Genomic DNA, 25,596 nt, shown 5'->3' with positions numbered 1-25,596 from the left:
ACTAATTCCAGTCTCAGGGTAGTCTTAGGAGGGTGGGTGAACCATCCTGAAGAGAGAAATCCGAGGCAAAAGTCGCCGGAGGAAGAGTCTCATGTTCCAGGGTACAGGGAGCCCTGGCTACAGCCTTCTCATCTGCCCGAGGCCCTCATGCCTGGGTAAACCTGGGGCCTCTGGTCTGGGTGGGGGTGGCCAGACACACAGCAGGCTCCCAGCATCACCCGTGTGAGACTTGAGCCTCCCTCACACCAAGCTGGGGCAACCAGGGGCTCCGGATCCCCAAGGTGTGCTAGGGCTAGGGGCTCTGGGGCCTTCCCACAAGGGGAGCCAGCCAGACCATAACCACAGTGGGTGAGGACTGCGGCCCAGGGCTTGGGGATGCATTCTTTCACCCCACGGCGTTACTGGGAGGGTTGCTAGTGAAGAAGGCTAATTCTCAGAGGCCCCAGCAGTAACTGAGGCTGTGGTGCATGCTCTCGCCCCTCCAGCAAGGCACAGGTGAACTCACCCTTCGGCCTCTGACGCCTTTGGGTCCTGGTGTTCCGTCGGCCCCTGGCTCACCAGGCACACCCTAGGAAGAGAGCCAAGAAATGATACATCAAGCGCTGGAACGGGGAAGTCCTGCTGGAGTCCCTGGGCAGGACCTCCAGAGGAGACCACACCTCCCAAGGCAGCTGGGAAGCTGGGCAGCTCTCCAGAAGGGCACTAGGGCATCTGTGGCATTTGCAGACAGATTGGGTTTATTTAATCAATAATAAAAATGTCACCGGGTGTGGTGGCACACTTGTAATCCCCGCGCTTGGGAGGCGGAGCCAGGAGGATCACGCAGGTTCCAGCCTTACTGGCTTAAGAGACCCTGTTTCCAAATAAAATATATATATATATATATATATATATATATATATATATATATATATATATATAATAGGTCTGGCAGTGTAGCCCGGAGGTAGAAGGGCTTCCAGGAACCTCAGTACCACAAAATAATAATAATAATAATAATAATAATAATAATAATAATGTCACATAAGCCATATAGCATTTTACAGATTGCAGAGTTCTCTTATTGCAGCCTCACTCCATTTAAACCCCACAAGCACCACAGCAAGTGTGAACAGTCACCTCCACTTGATGGAAGGAGTGTCTCAGGGAGGTGGGGTCTTTCCCAGGGTAGTGGAGTTGGTAAGTGGCTGACCTAAGACTAAAGCCACCGTGCTCGGAGTCTCAGTTCATTCACGCAATGGGCTTTTTCATAACAGGGGTGATGTCTTACCATCTGGGGAATACTTACCTTTGGTCCTGGATACCCAGGGAATCCTCTTTCTCCCTATAAAAGACAAATACATGAGTCACTATTAGGTACCAATCTGAAATCATCTAAAATAAGTTGATCTTAAGAGGAAAAATAATCACCCAAACATAAAATATCACTTAAACACAATAAAATATATGGAGATGATTCTCTAAAAATATAAGACATCAGAAGTTGTCCTTGGACTTCCCGGCAGCACAGATTCTTCCAGAAGCTTCCACAGGTACTTACCTTTTTGCCTCTGCGTCCTTCACTGCCAACCCCATCTCGCCCATCATCTCCCTGAGAGAGAAAGAAAATGTCACTGCAGGTGCCCACGTAGGGCACAACACAGCCCGTCCCTTGCTGCTGCCTGAGCCGATGGTCTCAGAACCCCTGAGAGGTCTCCCCACCAGTGTCCGGGAACAGGAACGCTTCCCAGCCCACCTGTCCTGCGGGTGTGTGAATAAGGCCGTGTCTACAGGTAGAGGGTGCAAAGGGCATGTTCAGCAGCTGAAAGCCTGAATAAGGAACTAGAAACGTTCTAAATGAACTTCTTGTTCCAAAGAGCCATGGACTACAATTATGAAAACACTGCTGGAAGTAGACTCACAAGCTCATCAAAGCAGTGGATCTCAGTGTTGGGAGGAGTCTTGAGGCCACTGTAATTTTTCATGTTCATGAGTCTCTGAGTCTATTTCAGAACAGGAGCACTGAGCTCCACCTCTGCCCTCCAGAGCCTTCTGGGCCCAGATCTCCTCCCCTGAGCATACCCTTCCTTCCAAGGCCTCCTTCCTAGATCAACCACCTCCTTCCGCTGGGCTCAGATCTGCCCCCATGGCCCTTAAGTGGGCATTCAGAATGGACACCATTAATAACTGCTGAAGAATCAGAATTCATGTGAAGTCTGCATCCAAGTCTCTAAAACCTACTGGAAAAATCATTCCTTAAAGAACACTGATGGCTAGAGAAGATTCACAGAGGCAGACTCAGAAGGAGATCTCCTTCAGGGATTTGATTTAAAGCCTGACTGTCCCCCTCTGAATCCGAGACTAAAAGTAATGAAAATACAGTTTTCTTAAACTTCAGAAACACAAGACAAATATTCTAAAGAAAATGGTTTATATTTTCTTAAATAGTAAATTTTAATTTTAAGATATTAAAATATTATTTAACCATTATTAATGGAACTAATTAAAATATTAACTTTAATTTTTTAATGTTTTAAAGAAACACAAGATAAAAGATTTTGAAGTCTGAGGATTGTAACACTCTGATGAGCCTTGTCCAATTACAGAGTTTTCAGCTATCATGACTCGTTTTAGAAAAATTCCCAACTGTGGATTTCTTTTCTCCTATGCAGAAATGTAGATGACACAATGACTGTTGGTGAGTAGCCAGGATGGCTGTTAGGCAACAGTTTCAAAATGAGTTTTTGAAATAACAGTCTCTATTCCTAGCTTGTCACATTTGGAATGAATTGTCCCCACCTGGATGGTGGAGGCCTTCTCAAACCCAGTTTCATTTTAACCCAAGATCATTTACTTCTTGGCACAAGAGCCCCCTCGAGTCGCCTGCGTGGCACCTAAAGCCAAGGAGCTTCAAGCTTCAGGAAACCACTTCTCAGGGGGAAGAAAACGTCTTTACCCACGCTCTCCTCCCAGTGACAGAAAGCTCACTTTGAAGCGTATTGGCAGTAGGTTGCACTATTTTCAATCGTATCCCCAGGGATAGGAGAAGCGATGGCCAACTGTCCCCCTTGGGAACCAGCCCAGCTCCCTGCACCTGTTGGCTGGGGCTGCAGGCAGAACGCCTGGGCCCTTCCTTACCGTCTCCCCTCGAGGGCCGCGGTTCCCGACTCCTCCCTTGGGCCCTGGCTCTCCAGGCTCGCCCTAGAGGAGAGACAGAGCAGAGGTCACTGTGAGTCGGGGCTGGGTCGGGAGCCCTGGCTGCTGCGGCTGCTCAGCCCAGTGCTGGAGTCGGGCCACCAGCCCTGCACTTCAACCTCGGGGTTTGGGTGAGGTGTTGGTTTTGTGTGTATGGCAGTGGGGATGGAACCCAGGGGCATTCTACCTCCAAGCTACACCCCCAGAACTATTTTTTTATTCTTTATTTTGAAACAGGGTCTCACTGAGTTGCAAAGGGCCTCACTAAGTAGCTGAGGCTGTCCACGAACCACCACGATCCTCCTGTCTCAGCCTCCCAAATGCTGGGATTACAAGCGTGCGCCACCACGCCCGGCTGAGATGATTTCTTTAATTGCAGTAAGCCAAGCACAGAAAGGCAAATACCATGTTTCCCTGATATGTGGAAGCTAAAGCAACAATGATCCCAAAACAGTAGAGAGGGGAATGGGGGTCCCTAAGGGTTCAGGAGGGTAAAGGACGGAGAGAGAGAGAGAGAAGAAGAAGAAGAAGAAGAAGAAGAAGAAGAAGAAGAAGAAGAAGAAGAAGAAGAAGAAGAAGAAGAAGAAGGAGAAGAAGAAAGTAGAGGAGAGGAGAGGAAGAGAGGGAGAGAGAGAGAGCGAAAGAGAGAGAGAGAAGGAGAGAGAGAGGTGTTTAACAGTGGATACCAGTACCATAGAAAGGAGGGTTAAGTTCTGGTGTTCTATAGCACAGCAGGGTGACTATAGTTTGCAATATTTATTATATATCTCAAAATAACTAAAAGAGCAGTTTGAAAGTCCCAACACTAAAAAATATGAATTGCCCTGATTTGATCATTGTGCATTATATAAATATATATATGCATCAAATGATAATGCTGTACACCATAAATATATGAAAATATTATTTAAAAGTAATAGATATGTATAGTTTTCAATTGCAACATTTGTGTATAGCCTCCTGGAAGAGAACCCAGGAAGGTTTATGCACTGGGACAGGCTGAGGGGGAAGAGACAGAAGCTGTGGGGAGAAGGCGTGAGACAGGTGTCGGGCACAACGTTCAGCAGCGACCCCCACCCCCGGGCAGAGCCTTTGTGGAGCCGCGTGCCGCCTCTTTACTGAGAAAACGCTATCATTTCGGAAGGTTCTGATGAGTGTAGTTTTCCCTAAAGGCTGGTAAGAGCTCACCGTTACCCCAACTCATCGGGATCTGGTCTCGTGGGTCACCTGGCGGTCCACAGAGCCGCTGCCCGTCCACTGCACATAAAGACTATGTGCCCAGGCGAGAATGGACAGGATAACTGGGGAGGGGTCTAAACAGGAGGAAGGGGCACAGCGAGGGCGGCAGAGGACAGGGACCCCACCACGGAGGGTCCAAGGGAGGCTGAGTGGGCGGAGCAGTGGGAAGGGGGCGACCTGCACCCCACATAGGTGGACAGAATAGCAATTGAGGCAGAGGGGACGGGTGTCTGGCCACATCCCCATCCTCAGAAAAGTGCTGTCCTTCTCCAGACAAACCTTTCTTCCCAGGGGACCGGTTCTGCCGCGTTCTCCAGGGGCCCCGGCAGCACCTCCGCTTCCCTGCAGCACCGGAAGAAGCATGTCAAGTGTCATGAAGCATCCAACTGTCCAAACAGAGGCTTCTGGGTCCGCTCTCCCCGGCACGGAGGCCAGGGCTTCCAAGAGCAGGTGACCTGTCCTGCCTCCAAGTCCCGTGCAGCTCAGTGCCAAGGACTCCAATATTTACATGGGCAGAAATGTCTTTAAAATATGTATGTTACCTTTCAGGGACAATTTTCACAAACTAATGCACATTGTGGTTATCGAGTACACTTTAGGCTCCCTTCTAGATGACAAGTCCCTGCCTTCATGTGACTTTATTTCCCCCGCTATTCAACGCCCTACAGTGAGCAACTGTTGTGTCCTGGTACCCAAGCACCTGTTGACTGCATGAATAAATTAATGAATGAAAGTAACTCTTAAACACAGCCCAAAAATGTTAGGAAAACACAAATTATATAAAGGTTTCTGGCTCTTGATGAAGTGTTTGGATAATTGTGCACTTATGCCATCTTATCTCTTTGTTAACTAAGAACTTATACAAAAAGTAACAAACTTAAGAAATTTTGAAAGTAGTTAAGAAAGGGTTATTAAGCAGATAACAGTTCTCATGAAGTTCCCCTCCACTGCCTTTGTAACAGGTATGTGTGTGTGTGTGTGTGTGTGTGTGTGTGTGTGTGTGTGTGTAGCAACAGTCCCAAGTTCCACATACAGTTTCCCAGTCATTGTTATTTTCTGTAACAGTTGATAGGATGGCTCTCTGGCTAGTATCTCTGAGGCAAGAGTAACCAGAACAGGTAGTTCCCTGGTACCTCTCAACAAAGGCTGAACTACTGCAGATGCCTGTGGTTCTGGGCTGAACTATGAGATGAGGAGCCCTTTACCCCAGATAACTAACCCTGAGGAGCCCACCATGAGGCCTTCTGCAGATGTGAGAGCTCTGTTGGACTCTACGCAGTACCATCCTAAGATATCTGAGATGCGCCACAACCTCCCTCGCTTACCACCCAGGGCCACGCTTGGGAGGAGGAGCACAGGACTCAGCAGCCACAGGGGAACCAAGAAATGTGTCTCTAATTTCCGCTCACTGAGAGGCCTGGGATTGGAGCCAGGGTCTACACTGGCAGAAAAGGATTAAAGGGCGGATCTGATCTGTCCCAGAGCATCATCCCCAGGAGCCGTGGCCGGCTCGGCATGGTGCTGCACGCTGCTAAAGAGAGGGGTCAGAGGGAGATGGACTTACCCGAGGTCCAGAAATGCCCTGCTCCCCGATCAGGCCAGGAGGACCAGTTGGACCAGGTGGGCCCTGGAGAATAAAAGGCTGCTGTAAGTGCCGCTCTTCACAGTGACGAGCACAGCAACCAACCGACCGACAAGGGAATAAACCGCTCTCTCCAGGCAGTGAGGTATTTTATCCAGCCCTCAGAGAGGATGAGACCTTGACATATGCCATAACATGGCTGAAAGGAAAATGCAGTAAGGGAAAGCGGCCATACGCAATGCCGCCTACTCACCAGTGCCATGTGTAAGAAATGATGGAAATAGTAAAATCCACAAAAAAAGAAAGAGTCGTGGTGGCCAGGGGCCGGGAGTGCGTGCCGAGTCCCCTTTGAGGATAGTAAAAATAAAAATGTAAGCTGGGCGTGGTGGACCACACTTGTAATCCCAGCATTTGGGAGGCTGAGACAGGAGGATCGCAGTTTGTGGCCAGCCTCATCTACTTAATGAGGCCCTTTGCGACTCAGTGAGACCCTGTTTCAAAATAAAGAATAAGCCGGGCACGGTGGCGCACGCCTGTGATCCCCGTGCGTGGGAGGCTGAGACAGGAGGATCGCACGGGTTCGAAGCCAGCCTCAGCTACTGAGTGAGGCTCTCAGCAACTTAGTGAGACCCTGTTTCCAAATAAAATATAAAATAGATCTGGGAGTATAGCCTGGAGATAGAAAACCCCTGGGTTCTACTCTCAGTACAATAAATAAATAAATAAATAAATAAATAGAATAAAAAATAGGGCAGAGGGTGTGGCTCAGAGGCCAAATGCCCCTAGGTTCCATCCCCAGATCCGCAAAAAAATAATAAAATAAAACTAAAAATGTATAGAAATGATTCCACGACACCTGTAAGTGTGTAACCTAATTGTTCACTTTGAAGTTTGTGTTATGTGAACATCACCTCAACTTATAAACCACTAGATGCCAGGAAATGTGGGAAAGTAGCCACAGGCCTGCCGTGGCGCGGGGACCCACCTGTGAGCCCCTGGTGCCCTGCTCTCCCTCGAAGCCGGGCTGGCCGGGGCCGCCCCTGTTGCCCTTTGAGACAAGAGAAGACACGAGAGAAGTTAGACAACTCACAGCCACACCAGCGCTTGACTCTACACCTAGTTCTGGACCAGGGAAGCGGTCAGGGGCACAGAGCTGCCCTAGGTTACAGGTGAAGAGCACGGCCCCCCAGGGTGAGGCACTGCGCCCAGAGAAGCCATCTCCCTGCACTTTACAGCCAGCCCTTGCCACACCTGTGCCTCAAGAGGGCTTTGTGAAGAGGGCATTTCAGACCTAAACCTGACTCGCACGGGTGAGGAGACCAGATAAGAGGGTGCGTCTGGGAGAACGATGCTCGGAAACCACCTGTTCTATCCTTCTCCCTCCCCTTCACCCCCACCCGCTCCGGGAACCACTTCACAAAGCCTAGAGAAGGGGCTGAGTTCAAGGAGATGCTGGGTATGGAGCTCAAGAGCCAAGGCCGCCCAAGGAGAGGGGCTGGATCCTGCCGGATGCGCGTGGGCGGCGGTCTCCTGACACAGCGTGGCTTCTGAGCAGACACTTCAGCTCGGGCTCACCTTAGCGCCTGCAGGTCCCCTCCGGCCAAAGCCACCCTGTGGAAAGAGAAGTCACGTGGTCTGTGAGGGGGAGACAGGGACGCGGGCACCCACTCTGTGTCAAAAGCCAGGACTGCGCCAAGACGGCCCCGGACAGCGCACATCAAAGGTTCCCTTCCTCCTCCATCACCCCACTTACAGTTTCTTCCCACTGCTGCTGCTAGAAACTCAGAGGGAAGTTTCAAAATGGCTTCAGGCCCGCCAAGCAAAATATGACTTCTGGTCACCCAATCCCAGCCAATTTCCAATGAGGAGCCAAGCAGGAAGGTGGGCCTTCTGTCCCCTTCCCCAAGCAGAGTGAGCAGAACAGACTCCATCCATTATGACAGAAGGGAGTCCCAGAGTCTCTGGGCCATCCCAGCCAAACACAACACACTCAGTCCAGTGAAGGAGCCAAGAGCCTAAGAGCATTTGAGCGCCTCAGAGCCCCGTCTGCGCAGGTTGGGCTGGACTGGTGTCTGCAACACATTCCTGGGTGCTTTAGAGTGACCTTCAGTTCAAACATGTGGGTGTGCCTCACACGTAATCCACCAGTCCCCACCTCGTGGCTGTCTAGGGTGCAGAGGTGTGGGGTGGGAACCCACGAATGTCCCGGGTTATCTCCATGAGGTTAAGGGTTGGTATTCCAGAGAAAGGGGTGTGCCGGCCCTGCTGCAGGCTTGGTCCCCTGCTGAGCACCCCCGTCTCCACTCTCCACCCGCAGATCGCCTGCTGGAGAGACTCACTGGAGCACCAGCTGCTTCTGTGGATGACCTTGGCCTCCTTCCATGGACAAAGTTGGGTTTGGGGGGTGGCTGCTCCTCTCTGCCACAGAGAAACAATCTTTCCCCTCCCCGTCAAAAGAGACATCCTAGAGTTTTATCAGAGGCAACCAGCTCTCAGTGACTCATGGCGCACATCAGGAGCAGCCTGCAGGGCCCAGAGGGGTGACACGGGAGTGACAGAGCCCAGTGGAGGGACGCAATTCATTTTGTCCTGGGCACAGTGCACCAGGAGGACTCTCAGCCAGCAGTGAACCCCTGAACTGAGACCGCAGAAGCCCTCCACTAGACCTGAGCTCACACCCAAGTTTCCACCTTGGGCAAGGAATCAAACCCAACTGTATGCAGTCTATAAGTCACCAAACCCAGTCCCGCTCTGCTCCCAAACTGAGTGGTACTAGCTCGTTGCAATGATCAGTGGGCATTTCCTCATTTCTTTTCCACAGCATTATTCGGCAAGAATGCTCAAACCTTTTAAAATGTGTTTGCTTATGTATTTTAGAAGCAGGATGAAGCCCTTAGCCAACTGTTTGGCCACACAGGAGCCACGCCTCTGGACAGTCCCTCACCTGGTATAATCTGCCCAGACATCAGCCCCTGAGGCCTAAATAGCATCAGAAAGTATTGGGAGCCGGGCGTGGTGGCACAAGCTTATAATCCCAGCATTTGGGAGGCTGAGGCAGGAGGGTTCTGGCTCATGGGCAGCCTCAGCTACTTAATGAGGCCCTTTGCAACTCAGTGAGACCCTGTTTCAAAATAAAGTATAAAAAATAGGGCTGGGGGCATTGTTGCTCAGAGCTAGAATGCACCTGGGTTTCATTACCAGTACTGCAATAAAAAAAAAAGTGTCGGGGTCCCGCTCTCACTGTGCACACCCATGGGCAGCTTTCTCCTCTGTCTAATTCTTAGCAGAGACCTGTCCTTGGTGCCCAGTGGCTTTCTGGACTTCCCCTAAGGTTTACACACTTGCAAGGCACCGCACCTCAGAACAGGGACCCTCTTCTCCCAGTGACAAGTACCCTGCTCTCTGCACCCCGAGCCCACGAAGCCTTCAAAGGGAGCATAAAGATCATTTACGTCACTCTGGCTTCAACAAGACCACAAGAGTAGGCATGCAATGCCTGACTTAGCAACAGGCGTCTCTCAAGTGCCTCCCACAAGCAATCCCAAGATGCAATGCATTGGGACAGAGGGCGCCGAGTTTGGTCATTTGGGTGACAGCAGCACACACACAATAAAAAGAGAAAGCAACTAAAACCAACAGAGGACTGGCACCTCTTCAGCCATCTTGGCCTTATTCCTCCACCCTTTGGCATTAGTATTTCCGTTTGGATTTTTTTTAACAGTTGGTAGGGTGACACCTGGCCAAATATTTGAAAGCAGCAAAGACCTGTTTGGTGTGTGTGGGAAGAGAAGGGCACAGGAGGGAGGAGGGAGAAGAAGTGGAGCCCAGAGCGAGTTATAAGAATGAAGAATCCTACGAGCAGCGAGAGCGGGGTGGCGGCCTCGTCTTGCCCTCTGCCTTCCGCTATGGATGGCATCACACGGAGGCCCCCAGTGCTACGTTCATGCTTGGACTGCCCAGCTTCCAGAATGGCAGGCCGGGAGTGTGACCCAGTGATGGAGAGCTTCCCTGACCTATGCAGGGGCTCCGGGTCCCACCCCCAGCACTGAAAAAAAGCAAATCAACTGTTCACTGCAAATGGCCCCATCCACAGTGCTCTGTTAGCACAGACTAAAAGGCAGGCTTCAAGGATCCTTGAAGTCCCTGAAGAAAGCTGCTGAGTAGCTGTGTGCCGGGCAGGAAGTGGCAGAAGCCCCCAAAGCCCTCAGGGTACTCACAGCCTTCCCGACCTCTCCTGGCCTTCCGGACACACCGTCTCTCCCTGGGAGGCCCTGGTGGGAAAGGAAAATCGGCATGAGGCCTGTGTGCAGAGCAGGTCTCTCACTTGGGAGCATCGTTCGAGAACAGGCCTTCAGGGTGGAGAATCCGGATGCCCGCGGGCTGTTAGACCGAGGCGCGTCCCACCTCGAGGGCCTCTGGTTGAGCCAGTTCTTCCTGAACATGAAGGGCCATGCACTCCCCCAGGTGCTGCCCTACTCAGTGCAGGCGGCTCTCCCTCCCTGGCCAGCCCACTCGCCAGCCCTGCATGACGCTGCTGCTCATTGCATGGGCCCTCTTCACGAGAGGCCACGCCGGGGACCTGCAGCTGCTCAGGAGCCAACCTGAGAGGCGTTTCTTGGCCCTGAGCCCGGAGAGAGTCTGAACATGAAGTGCTTACCATGGGGCCAATGTCACCCGTCTCCCCTTTGGGTCCTCTTTGCTGGCTGTCCCGTCCTGAGTCACCCTAAGAATCACAAGAGCGAGGGAATGAGTCAGGTATATGAAGAAAAGAACTTCTGTGGGACTAGGTGGGCCAGAGGACGCGAAGGCCAAGCTCTGAAGGACCAAGCCCTCGGCCACATTCCCCCAGATCACACCCACCCAGAAGGAGCCTGACTGTGGGGCCAGCCAGCCTCTCTGGACCCTGCAGGGTGGCCAGGGTCCTCCCAGGGGAGGAGGATGCCCAGGCTCAGTCCTGTCCCACTCCGGTTACAGAAGGTGGTGGCCGGGAGAAGAGGCAGGCAGGACAGCCTTTTGCACAAAGGTTTTTAGAACAAGGCGGGGAACTCCGCAAAAGGTTCTTTTCCAAAAGCAAATTTCAAGAGCCCGGCAACCACCAGCTCTTCCTACCATACAACTAGCAACTGCTTGTCTTCACAGCTGGGGCACCAGAGCCTCTCCAGCAGCCCCCGAGTCGCAAGGGAAACAATTTGTCAACAAACTTTAAAGCAGTCTGTAAAGCGCGGCTCCCTTTCCTCCTCTCCCACTGCCCCCCTCCCAGGTGCCGGCGGAAGAAATCTTTACCGGGTCCCCACGGATCCCGACATCGCCTCGCTCTCCTTGGTCTCCTTTAGGTCCCTTGTCACCCTGAATGAAGCACAGAGACGAAAGGTCAGCACCAGGGGCTTCGGGGGGAGTTAAAACAGTGGTTTGTTTGTTTGTCTGTTTGTTTGTTTGTTTGTTTGTTTGTTTGTTTGTTTGTTTTGCAGGTCTGGGGGTGGAACCCAGGGGCATTCCACCTCTGAGCTACATCCCCTGCCCTATTTTTTATTCCTTATTTTGAAATACAGTCTCACTAAGTTGCAGAGAGCTTCACTAAGTAGCTGAGGCTATCTGCAAACCAGATCCTCCTGTCTCAGCCTCCCAAGTGCTGAGATTACAAGCGTGCGCCACCATGCCCGGCTAAAACCGCTTTTTTTTTTTTTCATTTATATTTTTTTTATTTTTTGAGGTACTGAGGATGGAACCCAGGGGCATTCTACCTCCGAGTGACACCCCCAGTGCTATTTATTTTAATTCTTTGTTTTGAAACAGGGTCTCACTGAGTTGCAAAGGGCCTCACGAAGTAACTGAGGCTGGCCTTGAACCCAGATCCTCCTGTCTCCGCCTCCTGAATGCTGGGATTACAAGCGTGGGTGCACCACTACGCCCGGCTAAAACAACCTTTTTTGAGTGTGTATCTGAGACCCGCAGCATGATGTTACGGGGGTATGTGGACAGTAGAACGGTTCCTGTCCTTAAGTAAAGCGACACACAGCTCAGCTCATTGAGTTGCTTTGTTTCTTGACAAAGGGAGTTGAAATCTCCTTATTGAACCAAAATCCTTAATTTGGTACCAATCCACATACTGCAGCCCTTCTGTTACACATTAAGCCTCTAGACCTTTTTTTCATCAATATTTCTGTTTTGCCCTGGAAATCACATTCTTCCATTCATAAATCTTAACTAGATCAACATCTACCATTTGCTTAGCTTACATGAAGGGAATACTGCATCTAATTTTTTTTTTTTTTAGCTAATTCACCAACATTCACTGGGGGGCCTCGGCAGTGGGGATTCATTTATGACACACTCAGCCCCTGTGCTGTGGGGGCACACGCTTCTAATGAGGAAATGAAATGTCATGTCGCGCGTCAGAGAAGGCAGGGGACAGGGACGGCCGGAGCCCGCGGCCAGGAGTCGGGCAGGCTGCGGGCGGCAGTGGGCTCCAGATGCCTGAGTAAAGGGACTCCCCAGTCCCCCAATGGGTGCTCACGTTCTTTCCATAAAAGCAGCATGGTGAAAGTACACCTACCCTTCTCCCAGGGCTCCCCTTCTCTCCAGAAGAACCGGGCAGCCCCTTGTCTCCCTGCAAAAGACAAGAAACAGTCCCAGCTCGCATGACCTCTGCCATCAACAGTGCTGAAAGTGGCTGGGATCTCCCGGACCAGGAGCAGTGTGGACATAGACAGTGAAGCCACTTACATCTTCCCCATTGAGGCCGTCCAGCCCGATCTCTCCCAATTCACCCTGGAAGGGAGGAAGCGGACAGGTGAGCATGGGGGCCATTCTGATCAAGGAAACCATGAGAGATAGACTAGAGATGTTTTCGGTTCAAACAACAAAAAACATGAGTTTGGCTACCTTCTCTCCTGGGAATCCTCGAGAGCCCTGGAAGGCAAGGGGAAAACATGAGTCCTCCCTGCGGGGGCAGAAGAAGCCGAGGGCCACCCCTGCCCCATTTCAATCCCCCACCCCTGTGCCTGAAACTTCACAATCAGAGATTGGTCTCTTTGGCCTCCTCTCCCACAAGTACATGCGGTGTTACAAACTGATATGCCTGGAGCCGAATGCCCGGGTGGTCTTGGATCCCTGGGCAGGAGACACTGGCCCCCAAAGCCCGAGAAAGAGGCACCAAAGGCAAAGGCCAGCGGCATGGTTCACAGCATGGTGGCCCTTCCCTTCAACATCTCTCTCAAACTTCAGCAGGCAGACGTGGCAGCTGGCCAGTCCTAGCGCCAAGCCTCTGCTTCAGTGCCTCTGGGCTGCTCCCAGACCCGGGGCTATAGGGCCCAAGCTGCCCTGCACCACCCTCTTGACCGTCCCCTGGCTGGTTGACATCTCCAACGGAGACCCTTTCTCCATTCCCGGACTCCCCTCTAGCCCAGAGCTGCCTTCCCTCGGGCCCCGCTGAGGACAGCCTTCCTCCCGCAGGGCTCCTGGGGGGGGCCTGCGTCCCCTGCACACGCTGAGCTGAACCCCCACAGTACCTTCACGCCTCTCTGGCCCGGGCAGCCCTGGAAGCCTTGGGTGCCGTTCACGCCAGGCGGACCTCGCTCTCCCTGTAGTGAAAAACCAAAGTGCATTCAAGTGGCCCCAGTCCTGTCCCACCGGACCTGCCTCAGGGCCAGCGTCACAGAATAGAGGGCAGGTTTCACCAGGACAATGATGCCCCTGCGTCCTCTGGCAGGAACCATCAGCACGCTGGAGGGAGTGGGCTCTGGGAGGGTCATGGCACCCCACGCACTGCCTGGAGAGAGGACAGCGGTGCGGTATGTGGGTGGTGTGTGGGCGCTGGACAGCCCGGAGGATTTGGGCCACTCCCCCACTGGCCTTGGATTTCAGCTGTGGAGCAGAGCTAGGCCCAGCCCTGACCCCAGCATCCTTGCCTGAGTCTCACCTATTTCTTCTGAGCATCTTTACCCCCTGTCCCCAAAGAGCTTGTTCAAGGATGTCACAGCCTCTCAGACCCGAGAGACCCTGGCCCCAAGGCCCTGCCATGGGCTCCTCCACCTCACCACGGCCCCTTGGATATGGAGGACTGACTGGGCCAGGGGCTGGGAGGTGTCCCCTGGGGGTGGCCCACAGCCTGCTGGGCTCCTGCTGCCCACTCTCACCCACTCCCATCTGTGCCCCCTGTCTTATTATTACTAATTTTTTGAGGTACTGGGAATGGAACCCAAGGGCATTCTACCTCCAAGGGACACCCCCAGCCCTATTTTTTAGTTTGAAACAGGGACTCACTGAATTGCAAAGGGCCTAAGTAGCTGAGGCTGTCCGTAAACCACAATCCTCCTGTCTCTGCCTCCCGAATGCTGGGATTACAAGCGTGTGCCACCACACCCAGCTTGCCGCCTGTCATATTTACTAGACACTGGGCACGCTCTATTCTGCACCCCTGTCTCATTTAACCCCTCTTAACAGCCCACACAATGCACACCCACATTGGTCAAGCACAGATTCCTACACGATTTTCCGTAGTATAAAAATCTGAGAAAAGTTGTTCAAGGAAGTTATAAAAAAAATTGTCCTCCCAAAGAGAAAGAAAGCCAGCGGCAACCTCATGGGTTTTGAGCACCCCAATTCACGCCAAGCCCTCGAGGGGCAGGGGACAGGAAGGGCGGGAGGAGCGAGGGGAGGCGTCTTACCGGTCCACCCTCGTCGCCAGGGTAACCTCGGTAGCCGTCTTCTCCAGCGATGCCCTAAAACGAAGGACAGCGGTGCCTGTGTTAAGTCCATGTCGTCTGGGGTCTGCGCCAAGCACCCCACGATGCTCATGGCAGGGGGTACTGATACTAAGCACGACTTGGGTGTTGCCTGGAAGTTAGCAGAGTTTCCGCTCACAACTCAGGCTCTTTCTACCAGACTCTCGGGCTCTTCCTTTTCCAAAAGGCCTGTTGGTTTTCTACTCAGAGGCAAACACTAAGAATCCCAGCTGAGCTGCTACGTGGCTGCCAGGTGGTGAGATGGCTGGTTTTAACATTATTTTATGAAATGAAAAACCAAACTATTAAAGAATGGGTTCCCTAGACCCACAGAGAAGGAGAGAAGGAAACTGTGGCTGCCATGTGGACCTTTGGGCACCACCTCAGCTGGCTGCATCCTGGGCGAGGCACTCTGGGTCTGCACCTGGAACTCCAGCTCCACAACGTGGAAGAGGCCTCTCCCTCGCCCCCTCCATGCCGTGATGTTAGAGCTTTGCCCGGCTTTAGCAACGCCTGGCTTGGAAGTCTAGCCTGGGGATAGGAAAGGGGAGAGCTACGCGACTGTACCTTTGGCCCAATGCTGCCGATGGGCCCTCGGTCCCCCCTTTCTCCAGAGCACTTGCAGGGCACCCCGCAGCACGCCTTCTCAGCAATGTTGTCCTACCAAATGAAAAAGGAATGAGCTCAACTCACAAGAAATGCCTAGCTGAAAGAAATCAGAAATAAGATGCTGGGCCAGATTAGATCCGGCCCGTGGGGGGGTTGCAGTCTTCCGGGGTGTTCCCTCAAAGGCAGGCCCGGGCTGGAGTACCCAGCTCTTGGCAGTCTAAGGGGAGGGAGTCTCCCACAGGAGAGAAGAGACCAAACACAGTCAGGTAAATCTTATTCACAACGTCCCCCTTAGACTAGGCCTGTTTCTAGAGGTTTCCAACGTAGGCATTCATGCTTCAGATTTTAAATATAATGGTGTGTGTTTAAACTTCTAACTCAAAACCTAGCAAGCCAATTGCAGCTGGCCAGAATCAAGGATGGTTTCAAAATAGCAGTGCTTGGCTTGCCTTCCAGGGGGCCGTGGTCAGAGTGTGGAACACAGCCCTAGGCAGGAGGAGGCCCAGCTCTGAGCCACAAACCCCTCCAGCTCAGGCGGCAGTATCTCCAGCCCGCAGCAGCCAGCCTCGGCTTCCTCCCACCCCAGCCCCGACCTGGGTGGCAAAGGGCGCGACCCGCAGACCTTCCACCTGCCCGGCCAACGCTGCTCAGACACTTCTCACTCTGAGCATCTTGGAGCGTTCACTTTCTCCCCTGTCCCAGATTCCCTGGATGACTCAACCTCCTTCCACCAAGGTTAAAGAAAAATACTATCCTACTTCTAGCCCTGGAAGAAGTGGGAAGGAATGAGGAGCGGTCGGTTCAACCCAAGTAGGTAGCCACGGTCCACTATCACCATCAAAGAACCTCGGAGTTTCCCACTCAGCCCCAGCTGAGAGAGAGAGAGAAGGGAGAGGGGCTGGACCAGGTGAGAGGAAGCCTCGCCTGCCTCCTGGGTCCCCTCCCTGCACACCAAAGGAAACTACAGCGAAGGCAGTGAGGCAGCGGCCTCGGTCTTTCCTTTCTGACGTGGTTTTGTTTTCATGGTGTAAGCTTTCAGACGCTGTGGGCACAGTTTCCTGTCTGGGGTGGTAGATTGCAAGGTTTTACATTCCCAGTAATCTTATGAATGAAAAGAAGCGCTTGCTACAGGGAGAGAGGAAATCCCGGGGCTCCCGCGCACCTGCGGACCCGGGTCTCGGCTCACCGCTTGGCCAGCTCGGCCAGCTCAGTTACAGGATTCACATTTGTTACGGCAACTAGAGAGGGCCCGAGCGCATTGAGTGATCCACCCACACCCCGCCCCACCCACCAGGCCAGAGTTGACTTCACTGGCTCCAGATGCCAAAGATGACAGTATCTAAGTCGGTTTGTGTATGAAGACGCTAAAACCAAACTCACAAGCTGCTCCGCTAGTTCATAATCTAAGTCCAGCAAGTTAAGCCGCAGGGGCCGGTCGTACATGAACCCCCGGCCGAACTCCAGGTGCGCCAGCTGCTCCAAGTTGGCCACTCGTTCAAGGCCCACCAAGATCAGGGCGTGCACACCTGTGAGGAGAGACACCGTTAACGCGTTTGCCTAGACCTTTAAGAACTGCAATGTCTTCACTCTCTGGCTTTTTTATTTTCTTTTTTTTTAAAAAAAATCAGCATAGCCAGGCATGGTGGCACACGCTTGCAATCCCCGCGCTTGGGAGGCAGAGACAGGGGGATCGCATAGATTCGAAGCCAGCCTTAGCTGGCTTAAGAGACCCTGTTTCCAAAATAAAAAAGTATAAAAATAGGTCTGAGAGTGTAGTACAGAGGTAGAAGGCCCCTGGGTTCCATCCCCAGTACCACCCCCCAAAAAAAAAAATCAGCATAAAATTTGGCTCTGACTTAATATGTTTCACTGACTTAAAAAAAAATTGCTGCTCTGAAGAGTTGGAATATAGAAACTTGGGAAGCCTTTAAGGATCTGCAAACTTATACCCTAAAATAAAAGAAAGGCCAAGGCCACTGCTGGATAGAGAAGCGCTCTCATGCATTCCCTTCTGGCTTCCTTTGGTTCAAATAAAGAAGCCGCACTAGTCGAGGATCCCTCCTCCTTGGCCCAGCCGCTCTCTCAGCTGGAGGAGTTACCTCCTAGGGCTGGAGTGGGGTGAAAGTCGTGAGGTTCATATTTCCAAAATGTTGCTAACTGAATTCATTACTATCGTTATGTGACGTGGCATCATGAAGTGTGTCCACGCACAAGTCCCTGCACCGTGACCCTGAGCAACAGGGAGGTGCTGGGGTAGGCAAGAACAGACACACTAAGTCCTCCAAAATCAGAAAACGTTTTATCATAGCCAAGGCTCAGAAAGGCAGCTAATGGATAGGTCATAGGAAAATTAGGCTTCCATAAACTTTTCTTTAAACCTTTGAGTCAGCATCCTGTTTGATAGTCAGTGGCTCCACATTCAAAAGCAGGTGGCCTGCTGACAGGTCTGTGTGCTTGTCCGTCCCCTTACATCTCTGCCAAGTATGCTTCCATTATCCGAATTGTGTGTGTGTGTGTGTGTGTGTGTGTGTGTGTGTGTGGTACTGGGGTTGGGACCCATGGGCTCTCTACCTCTGGGTTACACTCCCAGACCTATTTTATATTTTATTTGGAAACAGGGTTTCACTAAGTTGTTGAGGGCTTCACTAAGTAGCTGAGGCTGGCTTCAAACCTGTGCGATTCTCCTGTCTCAGCCTCCCAAGCGCTGGGACTACAAGCATGCGCCACCATGCCCAACTCTGCTTTCTATTATTTATATGTGTTTCAGTCCAAACACTGCAGTATTTTTTAGCTAACCTGAAAATTCAGCAGTCTGTTTTGTTAGTAAATTGATTCCTAGTTCATGTACCGGAGTTAAAGGCATCGACTCTCTGCTCTTTTGCAAAAACATTCTGCCGTATGAATGGGTCTTGGGGCCCTTAGAATTCTGCCGGGTCTTGGGGCCCTTAGAATTCTGCCGGGACTTGGTCACAAGACTGCCTTGGTAATCAGATCAGAAGGGTCCTGTTAGCCCCACTGCACAGCCCAAACAGCCAATGAAGGGCCACAGAGTGGGCAGCTGCCTGCACCAGGGAGGAGCTATTAGCAGAGAGGTTTATCTCAGCAGAAGGGCAAGCACTGCCTGGCCTGCGCTGACGTCTCCTGTTCTGGAAGCCCCTGCAATCTACCTTCTTGTCGGAGTGCTTCAGAAGCTCTGTGTAAATCAGCCAGATCTCCGTCCACTCCATCAGTAAAGTGAATGACCACCTGCAAAGAAAAGAGGAGTCCAGGCCCACTAGGAAGGAAAGCTTTACCAGCTCCTCCTCTTTTAAGGGAGTAAGATCTAGAATATACATAGAACTCAGAAAAACTTAACATCAAAACAACTAACAACAAATAACCCAATTTAAAAATAGCTACAGAACAGAATAGATACTTCTAATAGAAGAAATACACATAGACAACAAATATATAAAAAAATTTTCTCAGAGGGAAGACCCTCTGAGAGCCAGGAAAGAGGCTGCATCACTAGCCAAGGAACAGGCCGCCGAGGCACCAGCCCTGCCAACACCTCGCGCCAGCCCTCAGCCTGCAGCACAGGGACAAAATGGATGTCTGGCGTTTGAGCCACTGAGCTCATGGCCCTTTGTTATGACAACCCTGACAAAGTAATGGTGTGTGTGCATACCATACACGTGAACGCATGCACGCGCACACACACTAATGCAAGCTGAGTGCGCGCCTCATTTAATTTGTAGGGCTTTCATTAAACACGAATTACTTGCAAATTCAACTTACTCAAGTTTAACTATTGACATCGAGGATTTTCTCTTTTAGAGCTTAAGTCACTAGCAAAAGGAGGTAAAGATGTGAAATTATAGTCGGTTAACACATGTAGGCTCCTCCCTGTGTCATGCCACTAACAACCCAGCCCCAATGTAGTGTTTATAGGGAAATAATACGGGGCAGGGTGCCCAGGCCCGCAGGAAGCCCCACGGGGCGCTCACCTTCACGCTGTCAGGTGACGACTGCCGGAACTTATTTTGATAGACCCTCAGCGTGTCGGCCGTGAGGACGTAGGGGTGCTGCGTGCGCATGTTCCGGAACTTCTCGAACAGCTCTGGCTGGTACTCAGCGAAGTCAAAGGCCTCCACCGGCCCCGAGGGGGTGTTCGCCACCACCGACACCCGCACGGTGGGCAGCTGGTTGCCGCTGCAGCTGATTCTTTGCACCTGGCTGATTCTATTCAAGATGGTGTCCACCTTGGACTCGAGGCCCTTCTGGGTCACAAACACATTCTGATCTCTCGATCCATCGAACCCCAGAATCACATCCAGATTGCAGGCTGAAAGGGGACATGCAGGCCGTGAGTGCTAAACTGAGGCTGCTGAGAATTCTACTTACACCCTGCCAGGTGCCGCCCTGCGATGCGAGCCAGGACCGTGTGCTCACAGCAAGATGGCATCTCCGCGTGAGTTCTGAGAAGGGTTAGGTCTGCCTCCCTCATGGGGAACAATGAAAGCAGAGGTTAGGAAGCAGAGTTGGAGGCCATTTTAAGGTAAGGTTGTTCTCTTGGAGGTATTCATCAATATTGGTGTGATAATACATAGCTGGTGTATCAATGCATTCCAAATTTATGCTTTAATTAAAAACACCTTAGAAGCCAGGCATGGTGGCGCATGCTTGTAATCCCAGCATTTGGGAGGCTGAGACCGGAGGATCGCGGTTTATGGACAGGCTCAGCTACTTAGTGAGGCCCTCCACAACTTAGTGAGACCATGTTTCAAAATAAAGAATAAAAAATAGGGCAGGGGGTATAGCTTGGAGGTCGAATGCCCCGGGTTCCATCCCCAGACCCGCAAAAAAAAAACAAAACCAAACAAACAAACAAAAAAATAACCCACACCTTAGAAAGCAAATGCTCTTCTCTCCAGCAATTGATCCAATTAACCCCTAATCAAAAACAAGAATAAAGCCACACATGTGGTGCACATCTGTAATCCCGGTACTTCAGAGGCTGAGACAGAAGGATTGCAGGTTTGAAGCCAGCCTCAGCAGCCTAACAAGGTCTAAGCAACTTAGACAGACCCTGTTTCAAAATAGAAAATAAAGCTGGGCGTAGTGGCACACGCTGTAATCCCAGCATTTGGGAGGCTGACAAGAGGATCCTGGTTCACAGCCAGCCTCAGCTACTTAGTGAGGCCCTCTGCAACTCAGTGAGACCCTGTTTCAAAATAAAAAATAAAAAATAGGGCTGGGAGTGTCACTCAGAGATAGAATGCCCCTGGGCTCCATCCCAGTACGGCAACAACAACAACAACAACAACAACAATAAAAACTAAAATAAGGCTGGAGGTGTAACTCAAAGACAGAATGTCCCTGAGTTTAGTCCCAAGAACCAAAATAAAAGGATAAATATATCAGAATTATTTGAGGAATAACATAATAGAAAAAATATATCTTAAAAAGGCAAAAAAGACTGAGCCGGGAGTAGTGGCACACACTTGTAATCCCAGCATTTGGGAGGCTGAGATAGGAGGATCTCGGTTTGCAGCCAGCCTCGGCTACATAGTGAGGCCCTCCATAACTTAGTGAGACCCTGTTTCAAAATAAAGAATAAAAAATAGGGCTGGGGGTGTAGTTCGGAGGTAGAATGCCCCTGGGTTCCATCCCCAGTACCACAAAAAAAGGCATAAAAAACTGAAAAACTGGCATCTACTTTTACACTGGAAGAATATTCTACAATGTGAGCACCAGGGCCTGATCTACCTGGACATAAATAAATGTCCAAAGCAACCAAATGCTTAAAGAACTGATCTGCAGGCCAGCAGCGGGGATCGGAGAGCCAAAAAGCATACAGACGTCTCGAGGGCAGGATTAAAAGCACGTGTGTGGAGGGAGTTACCTTTGGAGACGTCGGTCACCCCCGGACACAAGGTTTCGTGCATCGCATCGTGCAGAGTCTCGAGAACCTGCTCGCTGAGCTCAGACAGCTCCTGGACGTTGCCCACGCGGAAGGCCGTGGCGCTGTTGGACGCTATCTTGCCTACCTCCTCCGAGTCGATGTTCCTCACGCCGACCGCGAACACTTTGACGCCTTTCTGGGTGAGGGCCAGGCTCACGTCCTGAGCGTCCTCCACCGACTTCCCGCCGGTGATGACAAAGGCGATCTGAGGGACCCTCTGGTCCAGGCGGCTGCCCGCATCGGGCACGAAGTGGTTCAGCCGCAGGTGCTCGATGCCCACCCTGGTGTTGGCGTGTCTGCCCCCCTTGTAGACCACTTTGTTGATGGCGTCGATGATCTGCCTCTTGGTGGAAAAGTCCCTCAGGAAAAATTCGTCCGTGGGGTCCGAGTTGTACTGGACCAGCCCCACCTGGATGGAGTCGCCCTCTTCATAAACCGTGTCCACGATCTCAGATGCGAAGCGGAGCACTTCCTGGAAGGTGTCCCGCCTGAAATTGATGGAGCCGTCCAATAGGAACACAATGTCGGCTTTCTTCTTCTCTACGAGTGATCACAGTGAACAAGAGGAGAGACTGAGTTTCCGGGCCCAAGGTGTTGACCAAAATACATGTCTAAAAAGTTCACTATGAAAACTCTCTAGTTCCAGCCCCAAGCACTACACTAAAAACAAAAAAATACACGACACATTGTCTAAACCTAAAGGAGAAGAGACATGAACACCCTGTGATGAGAGTCCTGGCCATCCCATACAAAAAGGCCTTGTGCCAAGAATTCAACAGCGACCTGAGCTTGGTGGCCAGTGGGCTCAGATGTTTTGGGAAAAATCCATCAAACCATGTATTTCCCATCAAAAGTAAAAGACAGGGTCAGGAAGGAACAGGAGGAAAGGTGTTAGGGGTGGGGCAAGAAAGGTTAGGAAAGACAGACTGGAGATCAGGAGGGGACCCCATACCCTCTGGAGGACTGTCTGAGAGCTTGTGCCCCAGAGGTTTGAATGGCCATCTCCCAGGAGGAACAGGGGAGGTGTGGGTGGCCGGAGGATCTGGTTCGCTCTTGGCAACCCCCCAGGCAAGCAACAGAAGCCAGGGGAAGACGCTGCAAGTGGCATATCTGACGGTCACATCAGTCCAGGGAAAAGGGCAAGCCTTGATCGCAATGGGCATCCACCTCTGGGCATGGCCTGTCTTCACAGCCGTGTCCAGTGGGGCATGGACTGCCCGGCTTCACAGATGCCAACCTATTCTGAGAGTCGATGAGTGCGATTAGCCCTCAATGTACCTTCATAGAACATCTCAGTGGGGGCCAAGATAACCCTTGTATCTAGGGACGGTTAATGACCCTGTGCTTGGGGGATGCCTTTCTCTCTACAGTTTCAACTGAACTATTTTCCCGTGTTTAATTTCTAATATTATCTGCTGAAACAATCCTGATAGAAGCAAACTGTTATGAGGAATACTAGTTAATTCTTACTTTACAAACACCAATGTCCCGCTCGGTAGTCAAGGTTCATACAGCTCATACCTGGCCTAGAAGGAGGAGATACCTCTACTCCTGGAGGCACAGGAGTAGCCCCAGAGGGTCCAAATGAGTCCACGACCCTCTTCTCCACGTTGGGGAGATCTCTGAACTCTCGCAGTGTGAAGACCAGCTGGGGGTTCCTGGTGATGGTCTGCAGCTCTGTTCTGTCGCTATTCCGGTCTCCGATTCCTAAACTCACAATTCCTGAGTTACTTATGATCTGGGAAAACCTAGAAATGTCATCCTGGCTTTTCCCACCCAGAAACAGGACCAAGTGTTGGGGCACGCCGTCTTCTATCCGGCTCCCGGCAGACTTAACAAAAAAGTTCCTGGCCACAAACTCCAGAGCTTTGCCGGTGTTCAGTGGAGACCCTCCCTTGAACCTCAGGCGCCGTATGGCGTCTTGCACGGGGACCTTGGACTTGTAGGTCTTCAGGTAGAATTCGGGGAAGACCTCATTACTGAACTGCACAACCCCGATTCTCGCTTTATTGGGGCCAATGTTAAGCCTTTGAACAATCCTGCTAATAAAATCTCGAATGTGTGCGATGCCGTCGGGTCTCACGCCATCAGAGCTGTCGATGAGAAAGACGATGTCTGCGGCATCACTCTCAGCAGCTGCAGGAGAAAGAGAGAAAGGGGGCGTTCAGCTCCTCACCTCCCCTCGCCCCATAATTCCTGCTTTGTTTCTGACCTTTGCATTATGTCGTACCATGATATTAATCAACATTAGTAATATATCCCAATGCACGTGGGTTAGTATTCCCTTGAACTTTTTGAAATTAATCATTAAAAGCAGGGCCTTTTTTACAGACACAATTTCTGCTTCTTGAAGCAGCTTAAGTTCTCTGGCACCTTCTCTGAGTTGACTCCATGGAGGAACTCATCCTGGATTACCAGGATCTGCTGAAGCAGGAACCACTGCTACAAGAAGGGACCACGGTCACCGGCCGACGTCCTTCTTGTACATGAGAGACAGCTAAGGTTAAAGGTCCCTACCTTGTCTATACGGGACATTGGTGACAGCCCCGAAAACCAGGTTCCTTCCTAACGTGGCCTTCCTGGCTGTCAGCCTCAGCCCTCAGGGCAGGGCATGCCTAACTCGGTGCTACTACAGGAGAGTCCCAGGAACTGTCTCCAGATATTGGTCTCCTCGGGTTTCTTTTGGACTGTATATCTCAATTTTTATTTTTACTATTTTCCCCTATTTCTTTACACGAGTTTTATTTTGTACTAGTATTTGAACCCAGAGGCATTCTACCTCCAAGCTAGACTCCTAGATTTCTTTTTTATTTAAAACAGGGTCTCACTAAGTTTCTAAGGGTCTTACTAAGCGGCTGAGGTTGGCCTTGAATCTGCAATCTTTCTGTCTCAGCTTCCCAAATATTGGGATTATAAGCATGCACCACCACACCTGGCTCTTTTTATTTATTTTGAAACAGGGTCTTACTGCATTGCTGAGGTTGGACTCTCCTGTCTCAGCCTCCTAAGACTGGAATTATAGGCATGTGCCATCATGCCTGGCTGTGAGCTGGCTTTTAACTACAGGTGGAGTATTCCTAATCTGATAATCAGAGATCTTAAATATTCCAAACCAAAACTGCAAGTGGGAAATTCCACACCTTGAAACTTTGCTATGTGTACTGTATTATTTTCTTAATTGTACAAAATTAACTTCAGTCTAGATGCGTAGCGTGTCTATGACACATAAATAAATTTTGTTTAGAGGTGGGTCCCATCCCTAAGGAATATCATTATATATATGAAAATATTCTTAAATCCAAATAAATTTCAAATTTGAAATACTCTGATCTCAAACATTTGGACGAGGGGTGTTCGGCTTTTTCAAAATTCACTAAAGCACAGTGGTGCAAACCTGTAATTCCAGTACTTTGGGAGGCTGAGACAGGAGGATGGAAAGTCTGCAGCCAGCCTCAGCAACTTAGCGAGACCCTAGTGCTGGGAGTGCAGCTCAGAAGTAGAAGGCCCCGGGTTGATTCATGCACGTGCACACACACACACACACACACACACACACACACACACACAGACCACACTTATCGAAGCATCCTGGGGAAGATGAGCCACATTCTCCTATCAGGTGGGTTTCCAAATGCTTCTCTGATGCCATTTTATAAATACTTTTCCACTTAATAAATGCCAGGCTGGCTTCTGCCTCATCCCCACTGGGCCACGGACAGCAGCAGCGTTGCACAGTGGACGCTGAGCTGACCTTGTAAATGAACCATTCACTGGGAAGAGAGGAGCAGTCCTCATGTTGGGGGCAGCCCGGCATGCACAGCCTTGGGACCCTGACCAGCACAAATGAGCCACCGAACCTCAGCAGAGACGCAGCCTCTCTGTGCCACGGCGAGGCGAGACAGGAATGAGCCCCTCTGCAGTCACATGTGAACACAGACAAAAAGGAGGCCTTTGTCCAGACCACCAAGATGCCAACACCACCACCCTGGTCAATGGGGGTGGCCGGCGCTACTTTTCCAATCTTTTTTTTGTTTGATTTTGGGGTACTGGGGATGGAACCCAGGGCATTCTACCTCCAAGATACACCCCCCAGCCCTAATTTTTATTTTTTATTTTGAAACAGGGTCTCACTGAGTTGCAAAGGACCTCACTAAGTAGCTGAGGCTGGCCGCGAACCCGGATTCTCCTGTCTCAGCCTCCCAAATGCTGGGATTACAAGGGTGCGCCACCACACCCAGCTTTCTTTTCCAATCTTTACCAAGTCTTCTAAAGACCAACAAGGTGACCAATTGCAGACAGCCTCCACTTCTTGACAACACCCACTT

The 25,596-nt window shown here is 51.1% G+C and overlaps 1 protein-coding gene across 1 annotated transcript in view; it reads right to left on the bottom strand.

Annotated features, from left to right (window-relative positions):
- Positions 1-25,596, bottom strand: part of COL6A3 (collagen type VI alpha 3 chain) — a gene marked incomplete at both ends in the record, with an annotated part of 68,308 nt that overhangs the window by 19,069 nt on the left and 23,643 nt on the right. The window contains 22 exons of the mRNA XM_080689292.1: positions 506-568; positions 1,289-1,324; positions 1,541-1,591; positions 3,118-3,180; positions 4,693-4,755; positions 5,978-6,040; positions 6,981-7,043; positions 7,571-7,606; positions 10,213-10,266; positions 10,653-10,718; positions 11,279-11,341; positions 12,549-12,602; positions 12,719-12,763; positions 12,878-12,904; positions 13,504-13,575; positions 14,662-14,715; positions 15,286-15,378; positions 16,708-16,853; positions 18,495-18,573; positions 19,314-19,651; positions 21,212-21,811; positions 22,793-23,407. Coding sequence (XP_080545418.1) covers positions 506-568; positions 1,289-1,324; positions 1,541-1,591; positions 3,118-3,180; positions 4,693-4,755; positions 5,978-6,040; positions 6,981-7,043; positions 7,571-7,606; positions 10,213-10,266; positions 10,653-10,718; positions 11,279-11,341; positions 12,549-12,602; positions 12,719-12,763; positions 12,878-12,904; positions 13,504-13,575; positions 14,662-14,715; positions 15,286-15,378; positions 16,708-16,853; positions 18,495-18,573; positions 19,314-19,651; positions 21,212-21,811; positions 22,793-23,407 — 2,744 coding nt within the window. The remainder of the gene's footprint in view (positions 1-505; positions 569-1,288; positions 1,325-1,540; positions 1,592-3,117; positions 3,181-4,692; positions 4,756-5,977; positions 6,041-6,980; positions 7,044-7,570; positions 7,607-10,212; positions 10,267-10,652; positions 10,719-11,278; positions 11,342-12,548; positions 12,603-12,718; positions 12,764-12,877; positions 12,905-13,503; positions 13,576-14,661; positions 14,716-15,285; positions 15,379-16,707; positions 16,854-18,494; positions 18,574-19,313; positions 19,652-21,211; positions 21,812-22,792; positions 23,408-25,596) is intronic.

The sequence above is a fragment of the Muscardinus avellanarius genome (assembly GCF_963383645.1).
Source record: "Muscardinus avellanarius genome assembly, chromosome: 2".
In the NCBI taxonomy this organism is placed as follows: domain Eukaryota; kingdom Metazoa; phylum Chordata; class Mammalia; order Rodentia; family Gliridae; genus Muscardinus; species Muscardinus avellanarius.
Note: the sequence above shows the minus strand (reverse complement) of the source record. Positions and strands in the feature narration are given on the sequence as shown.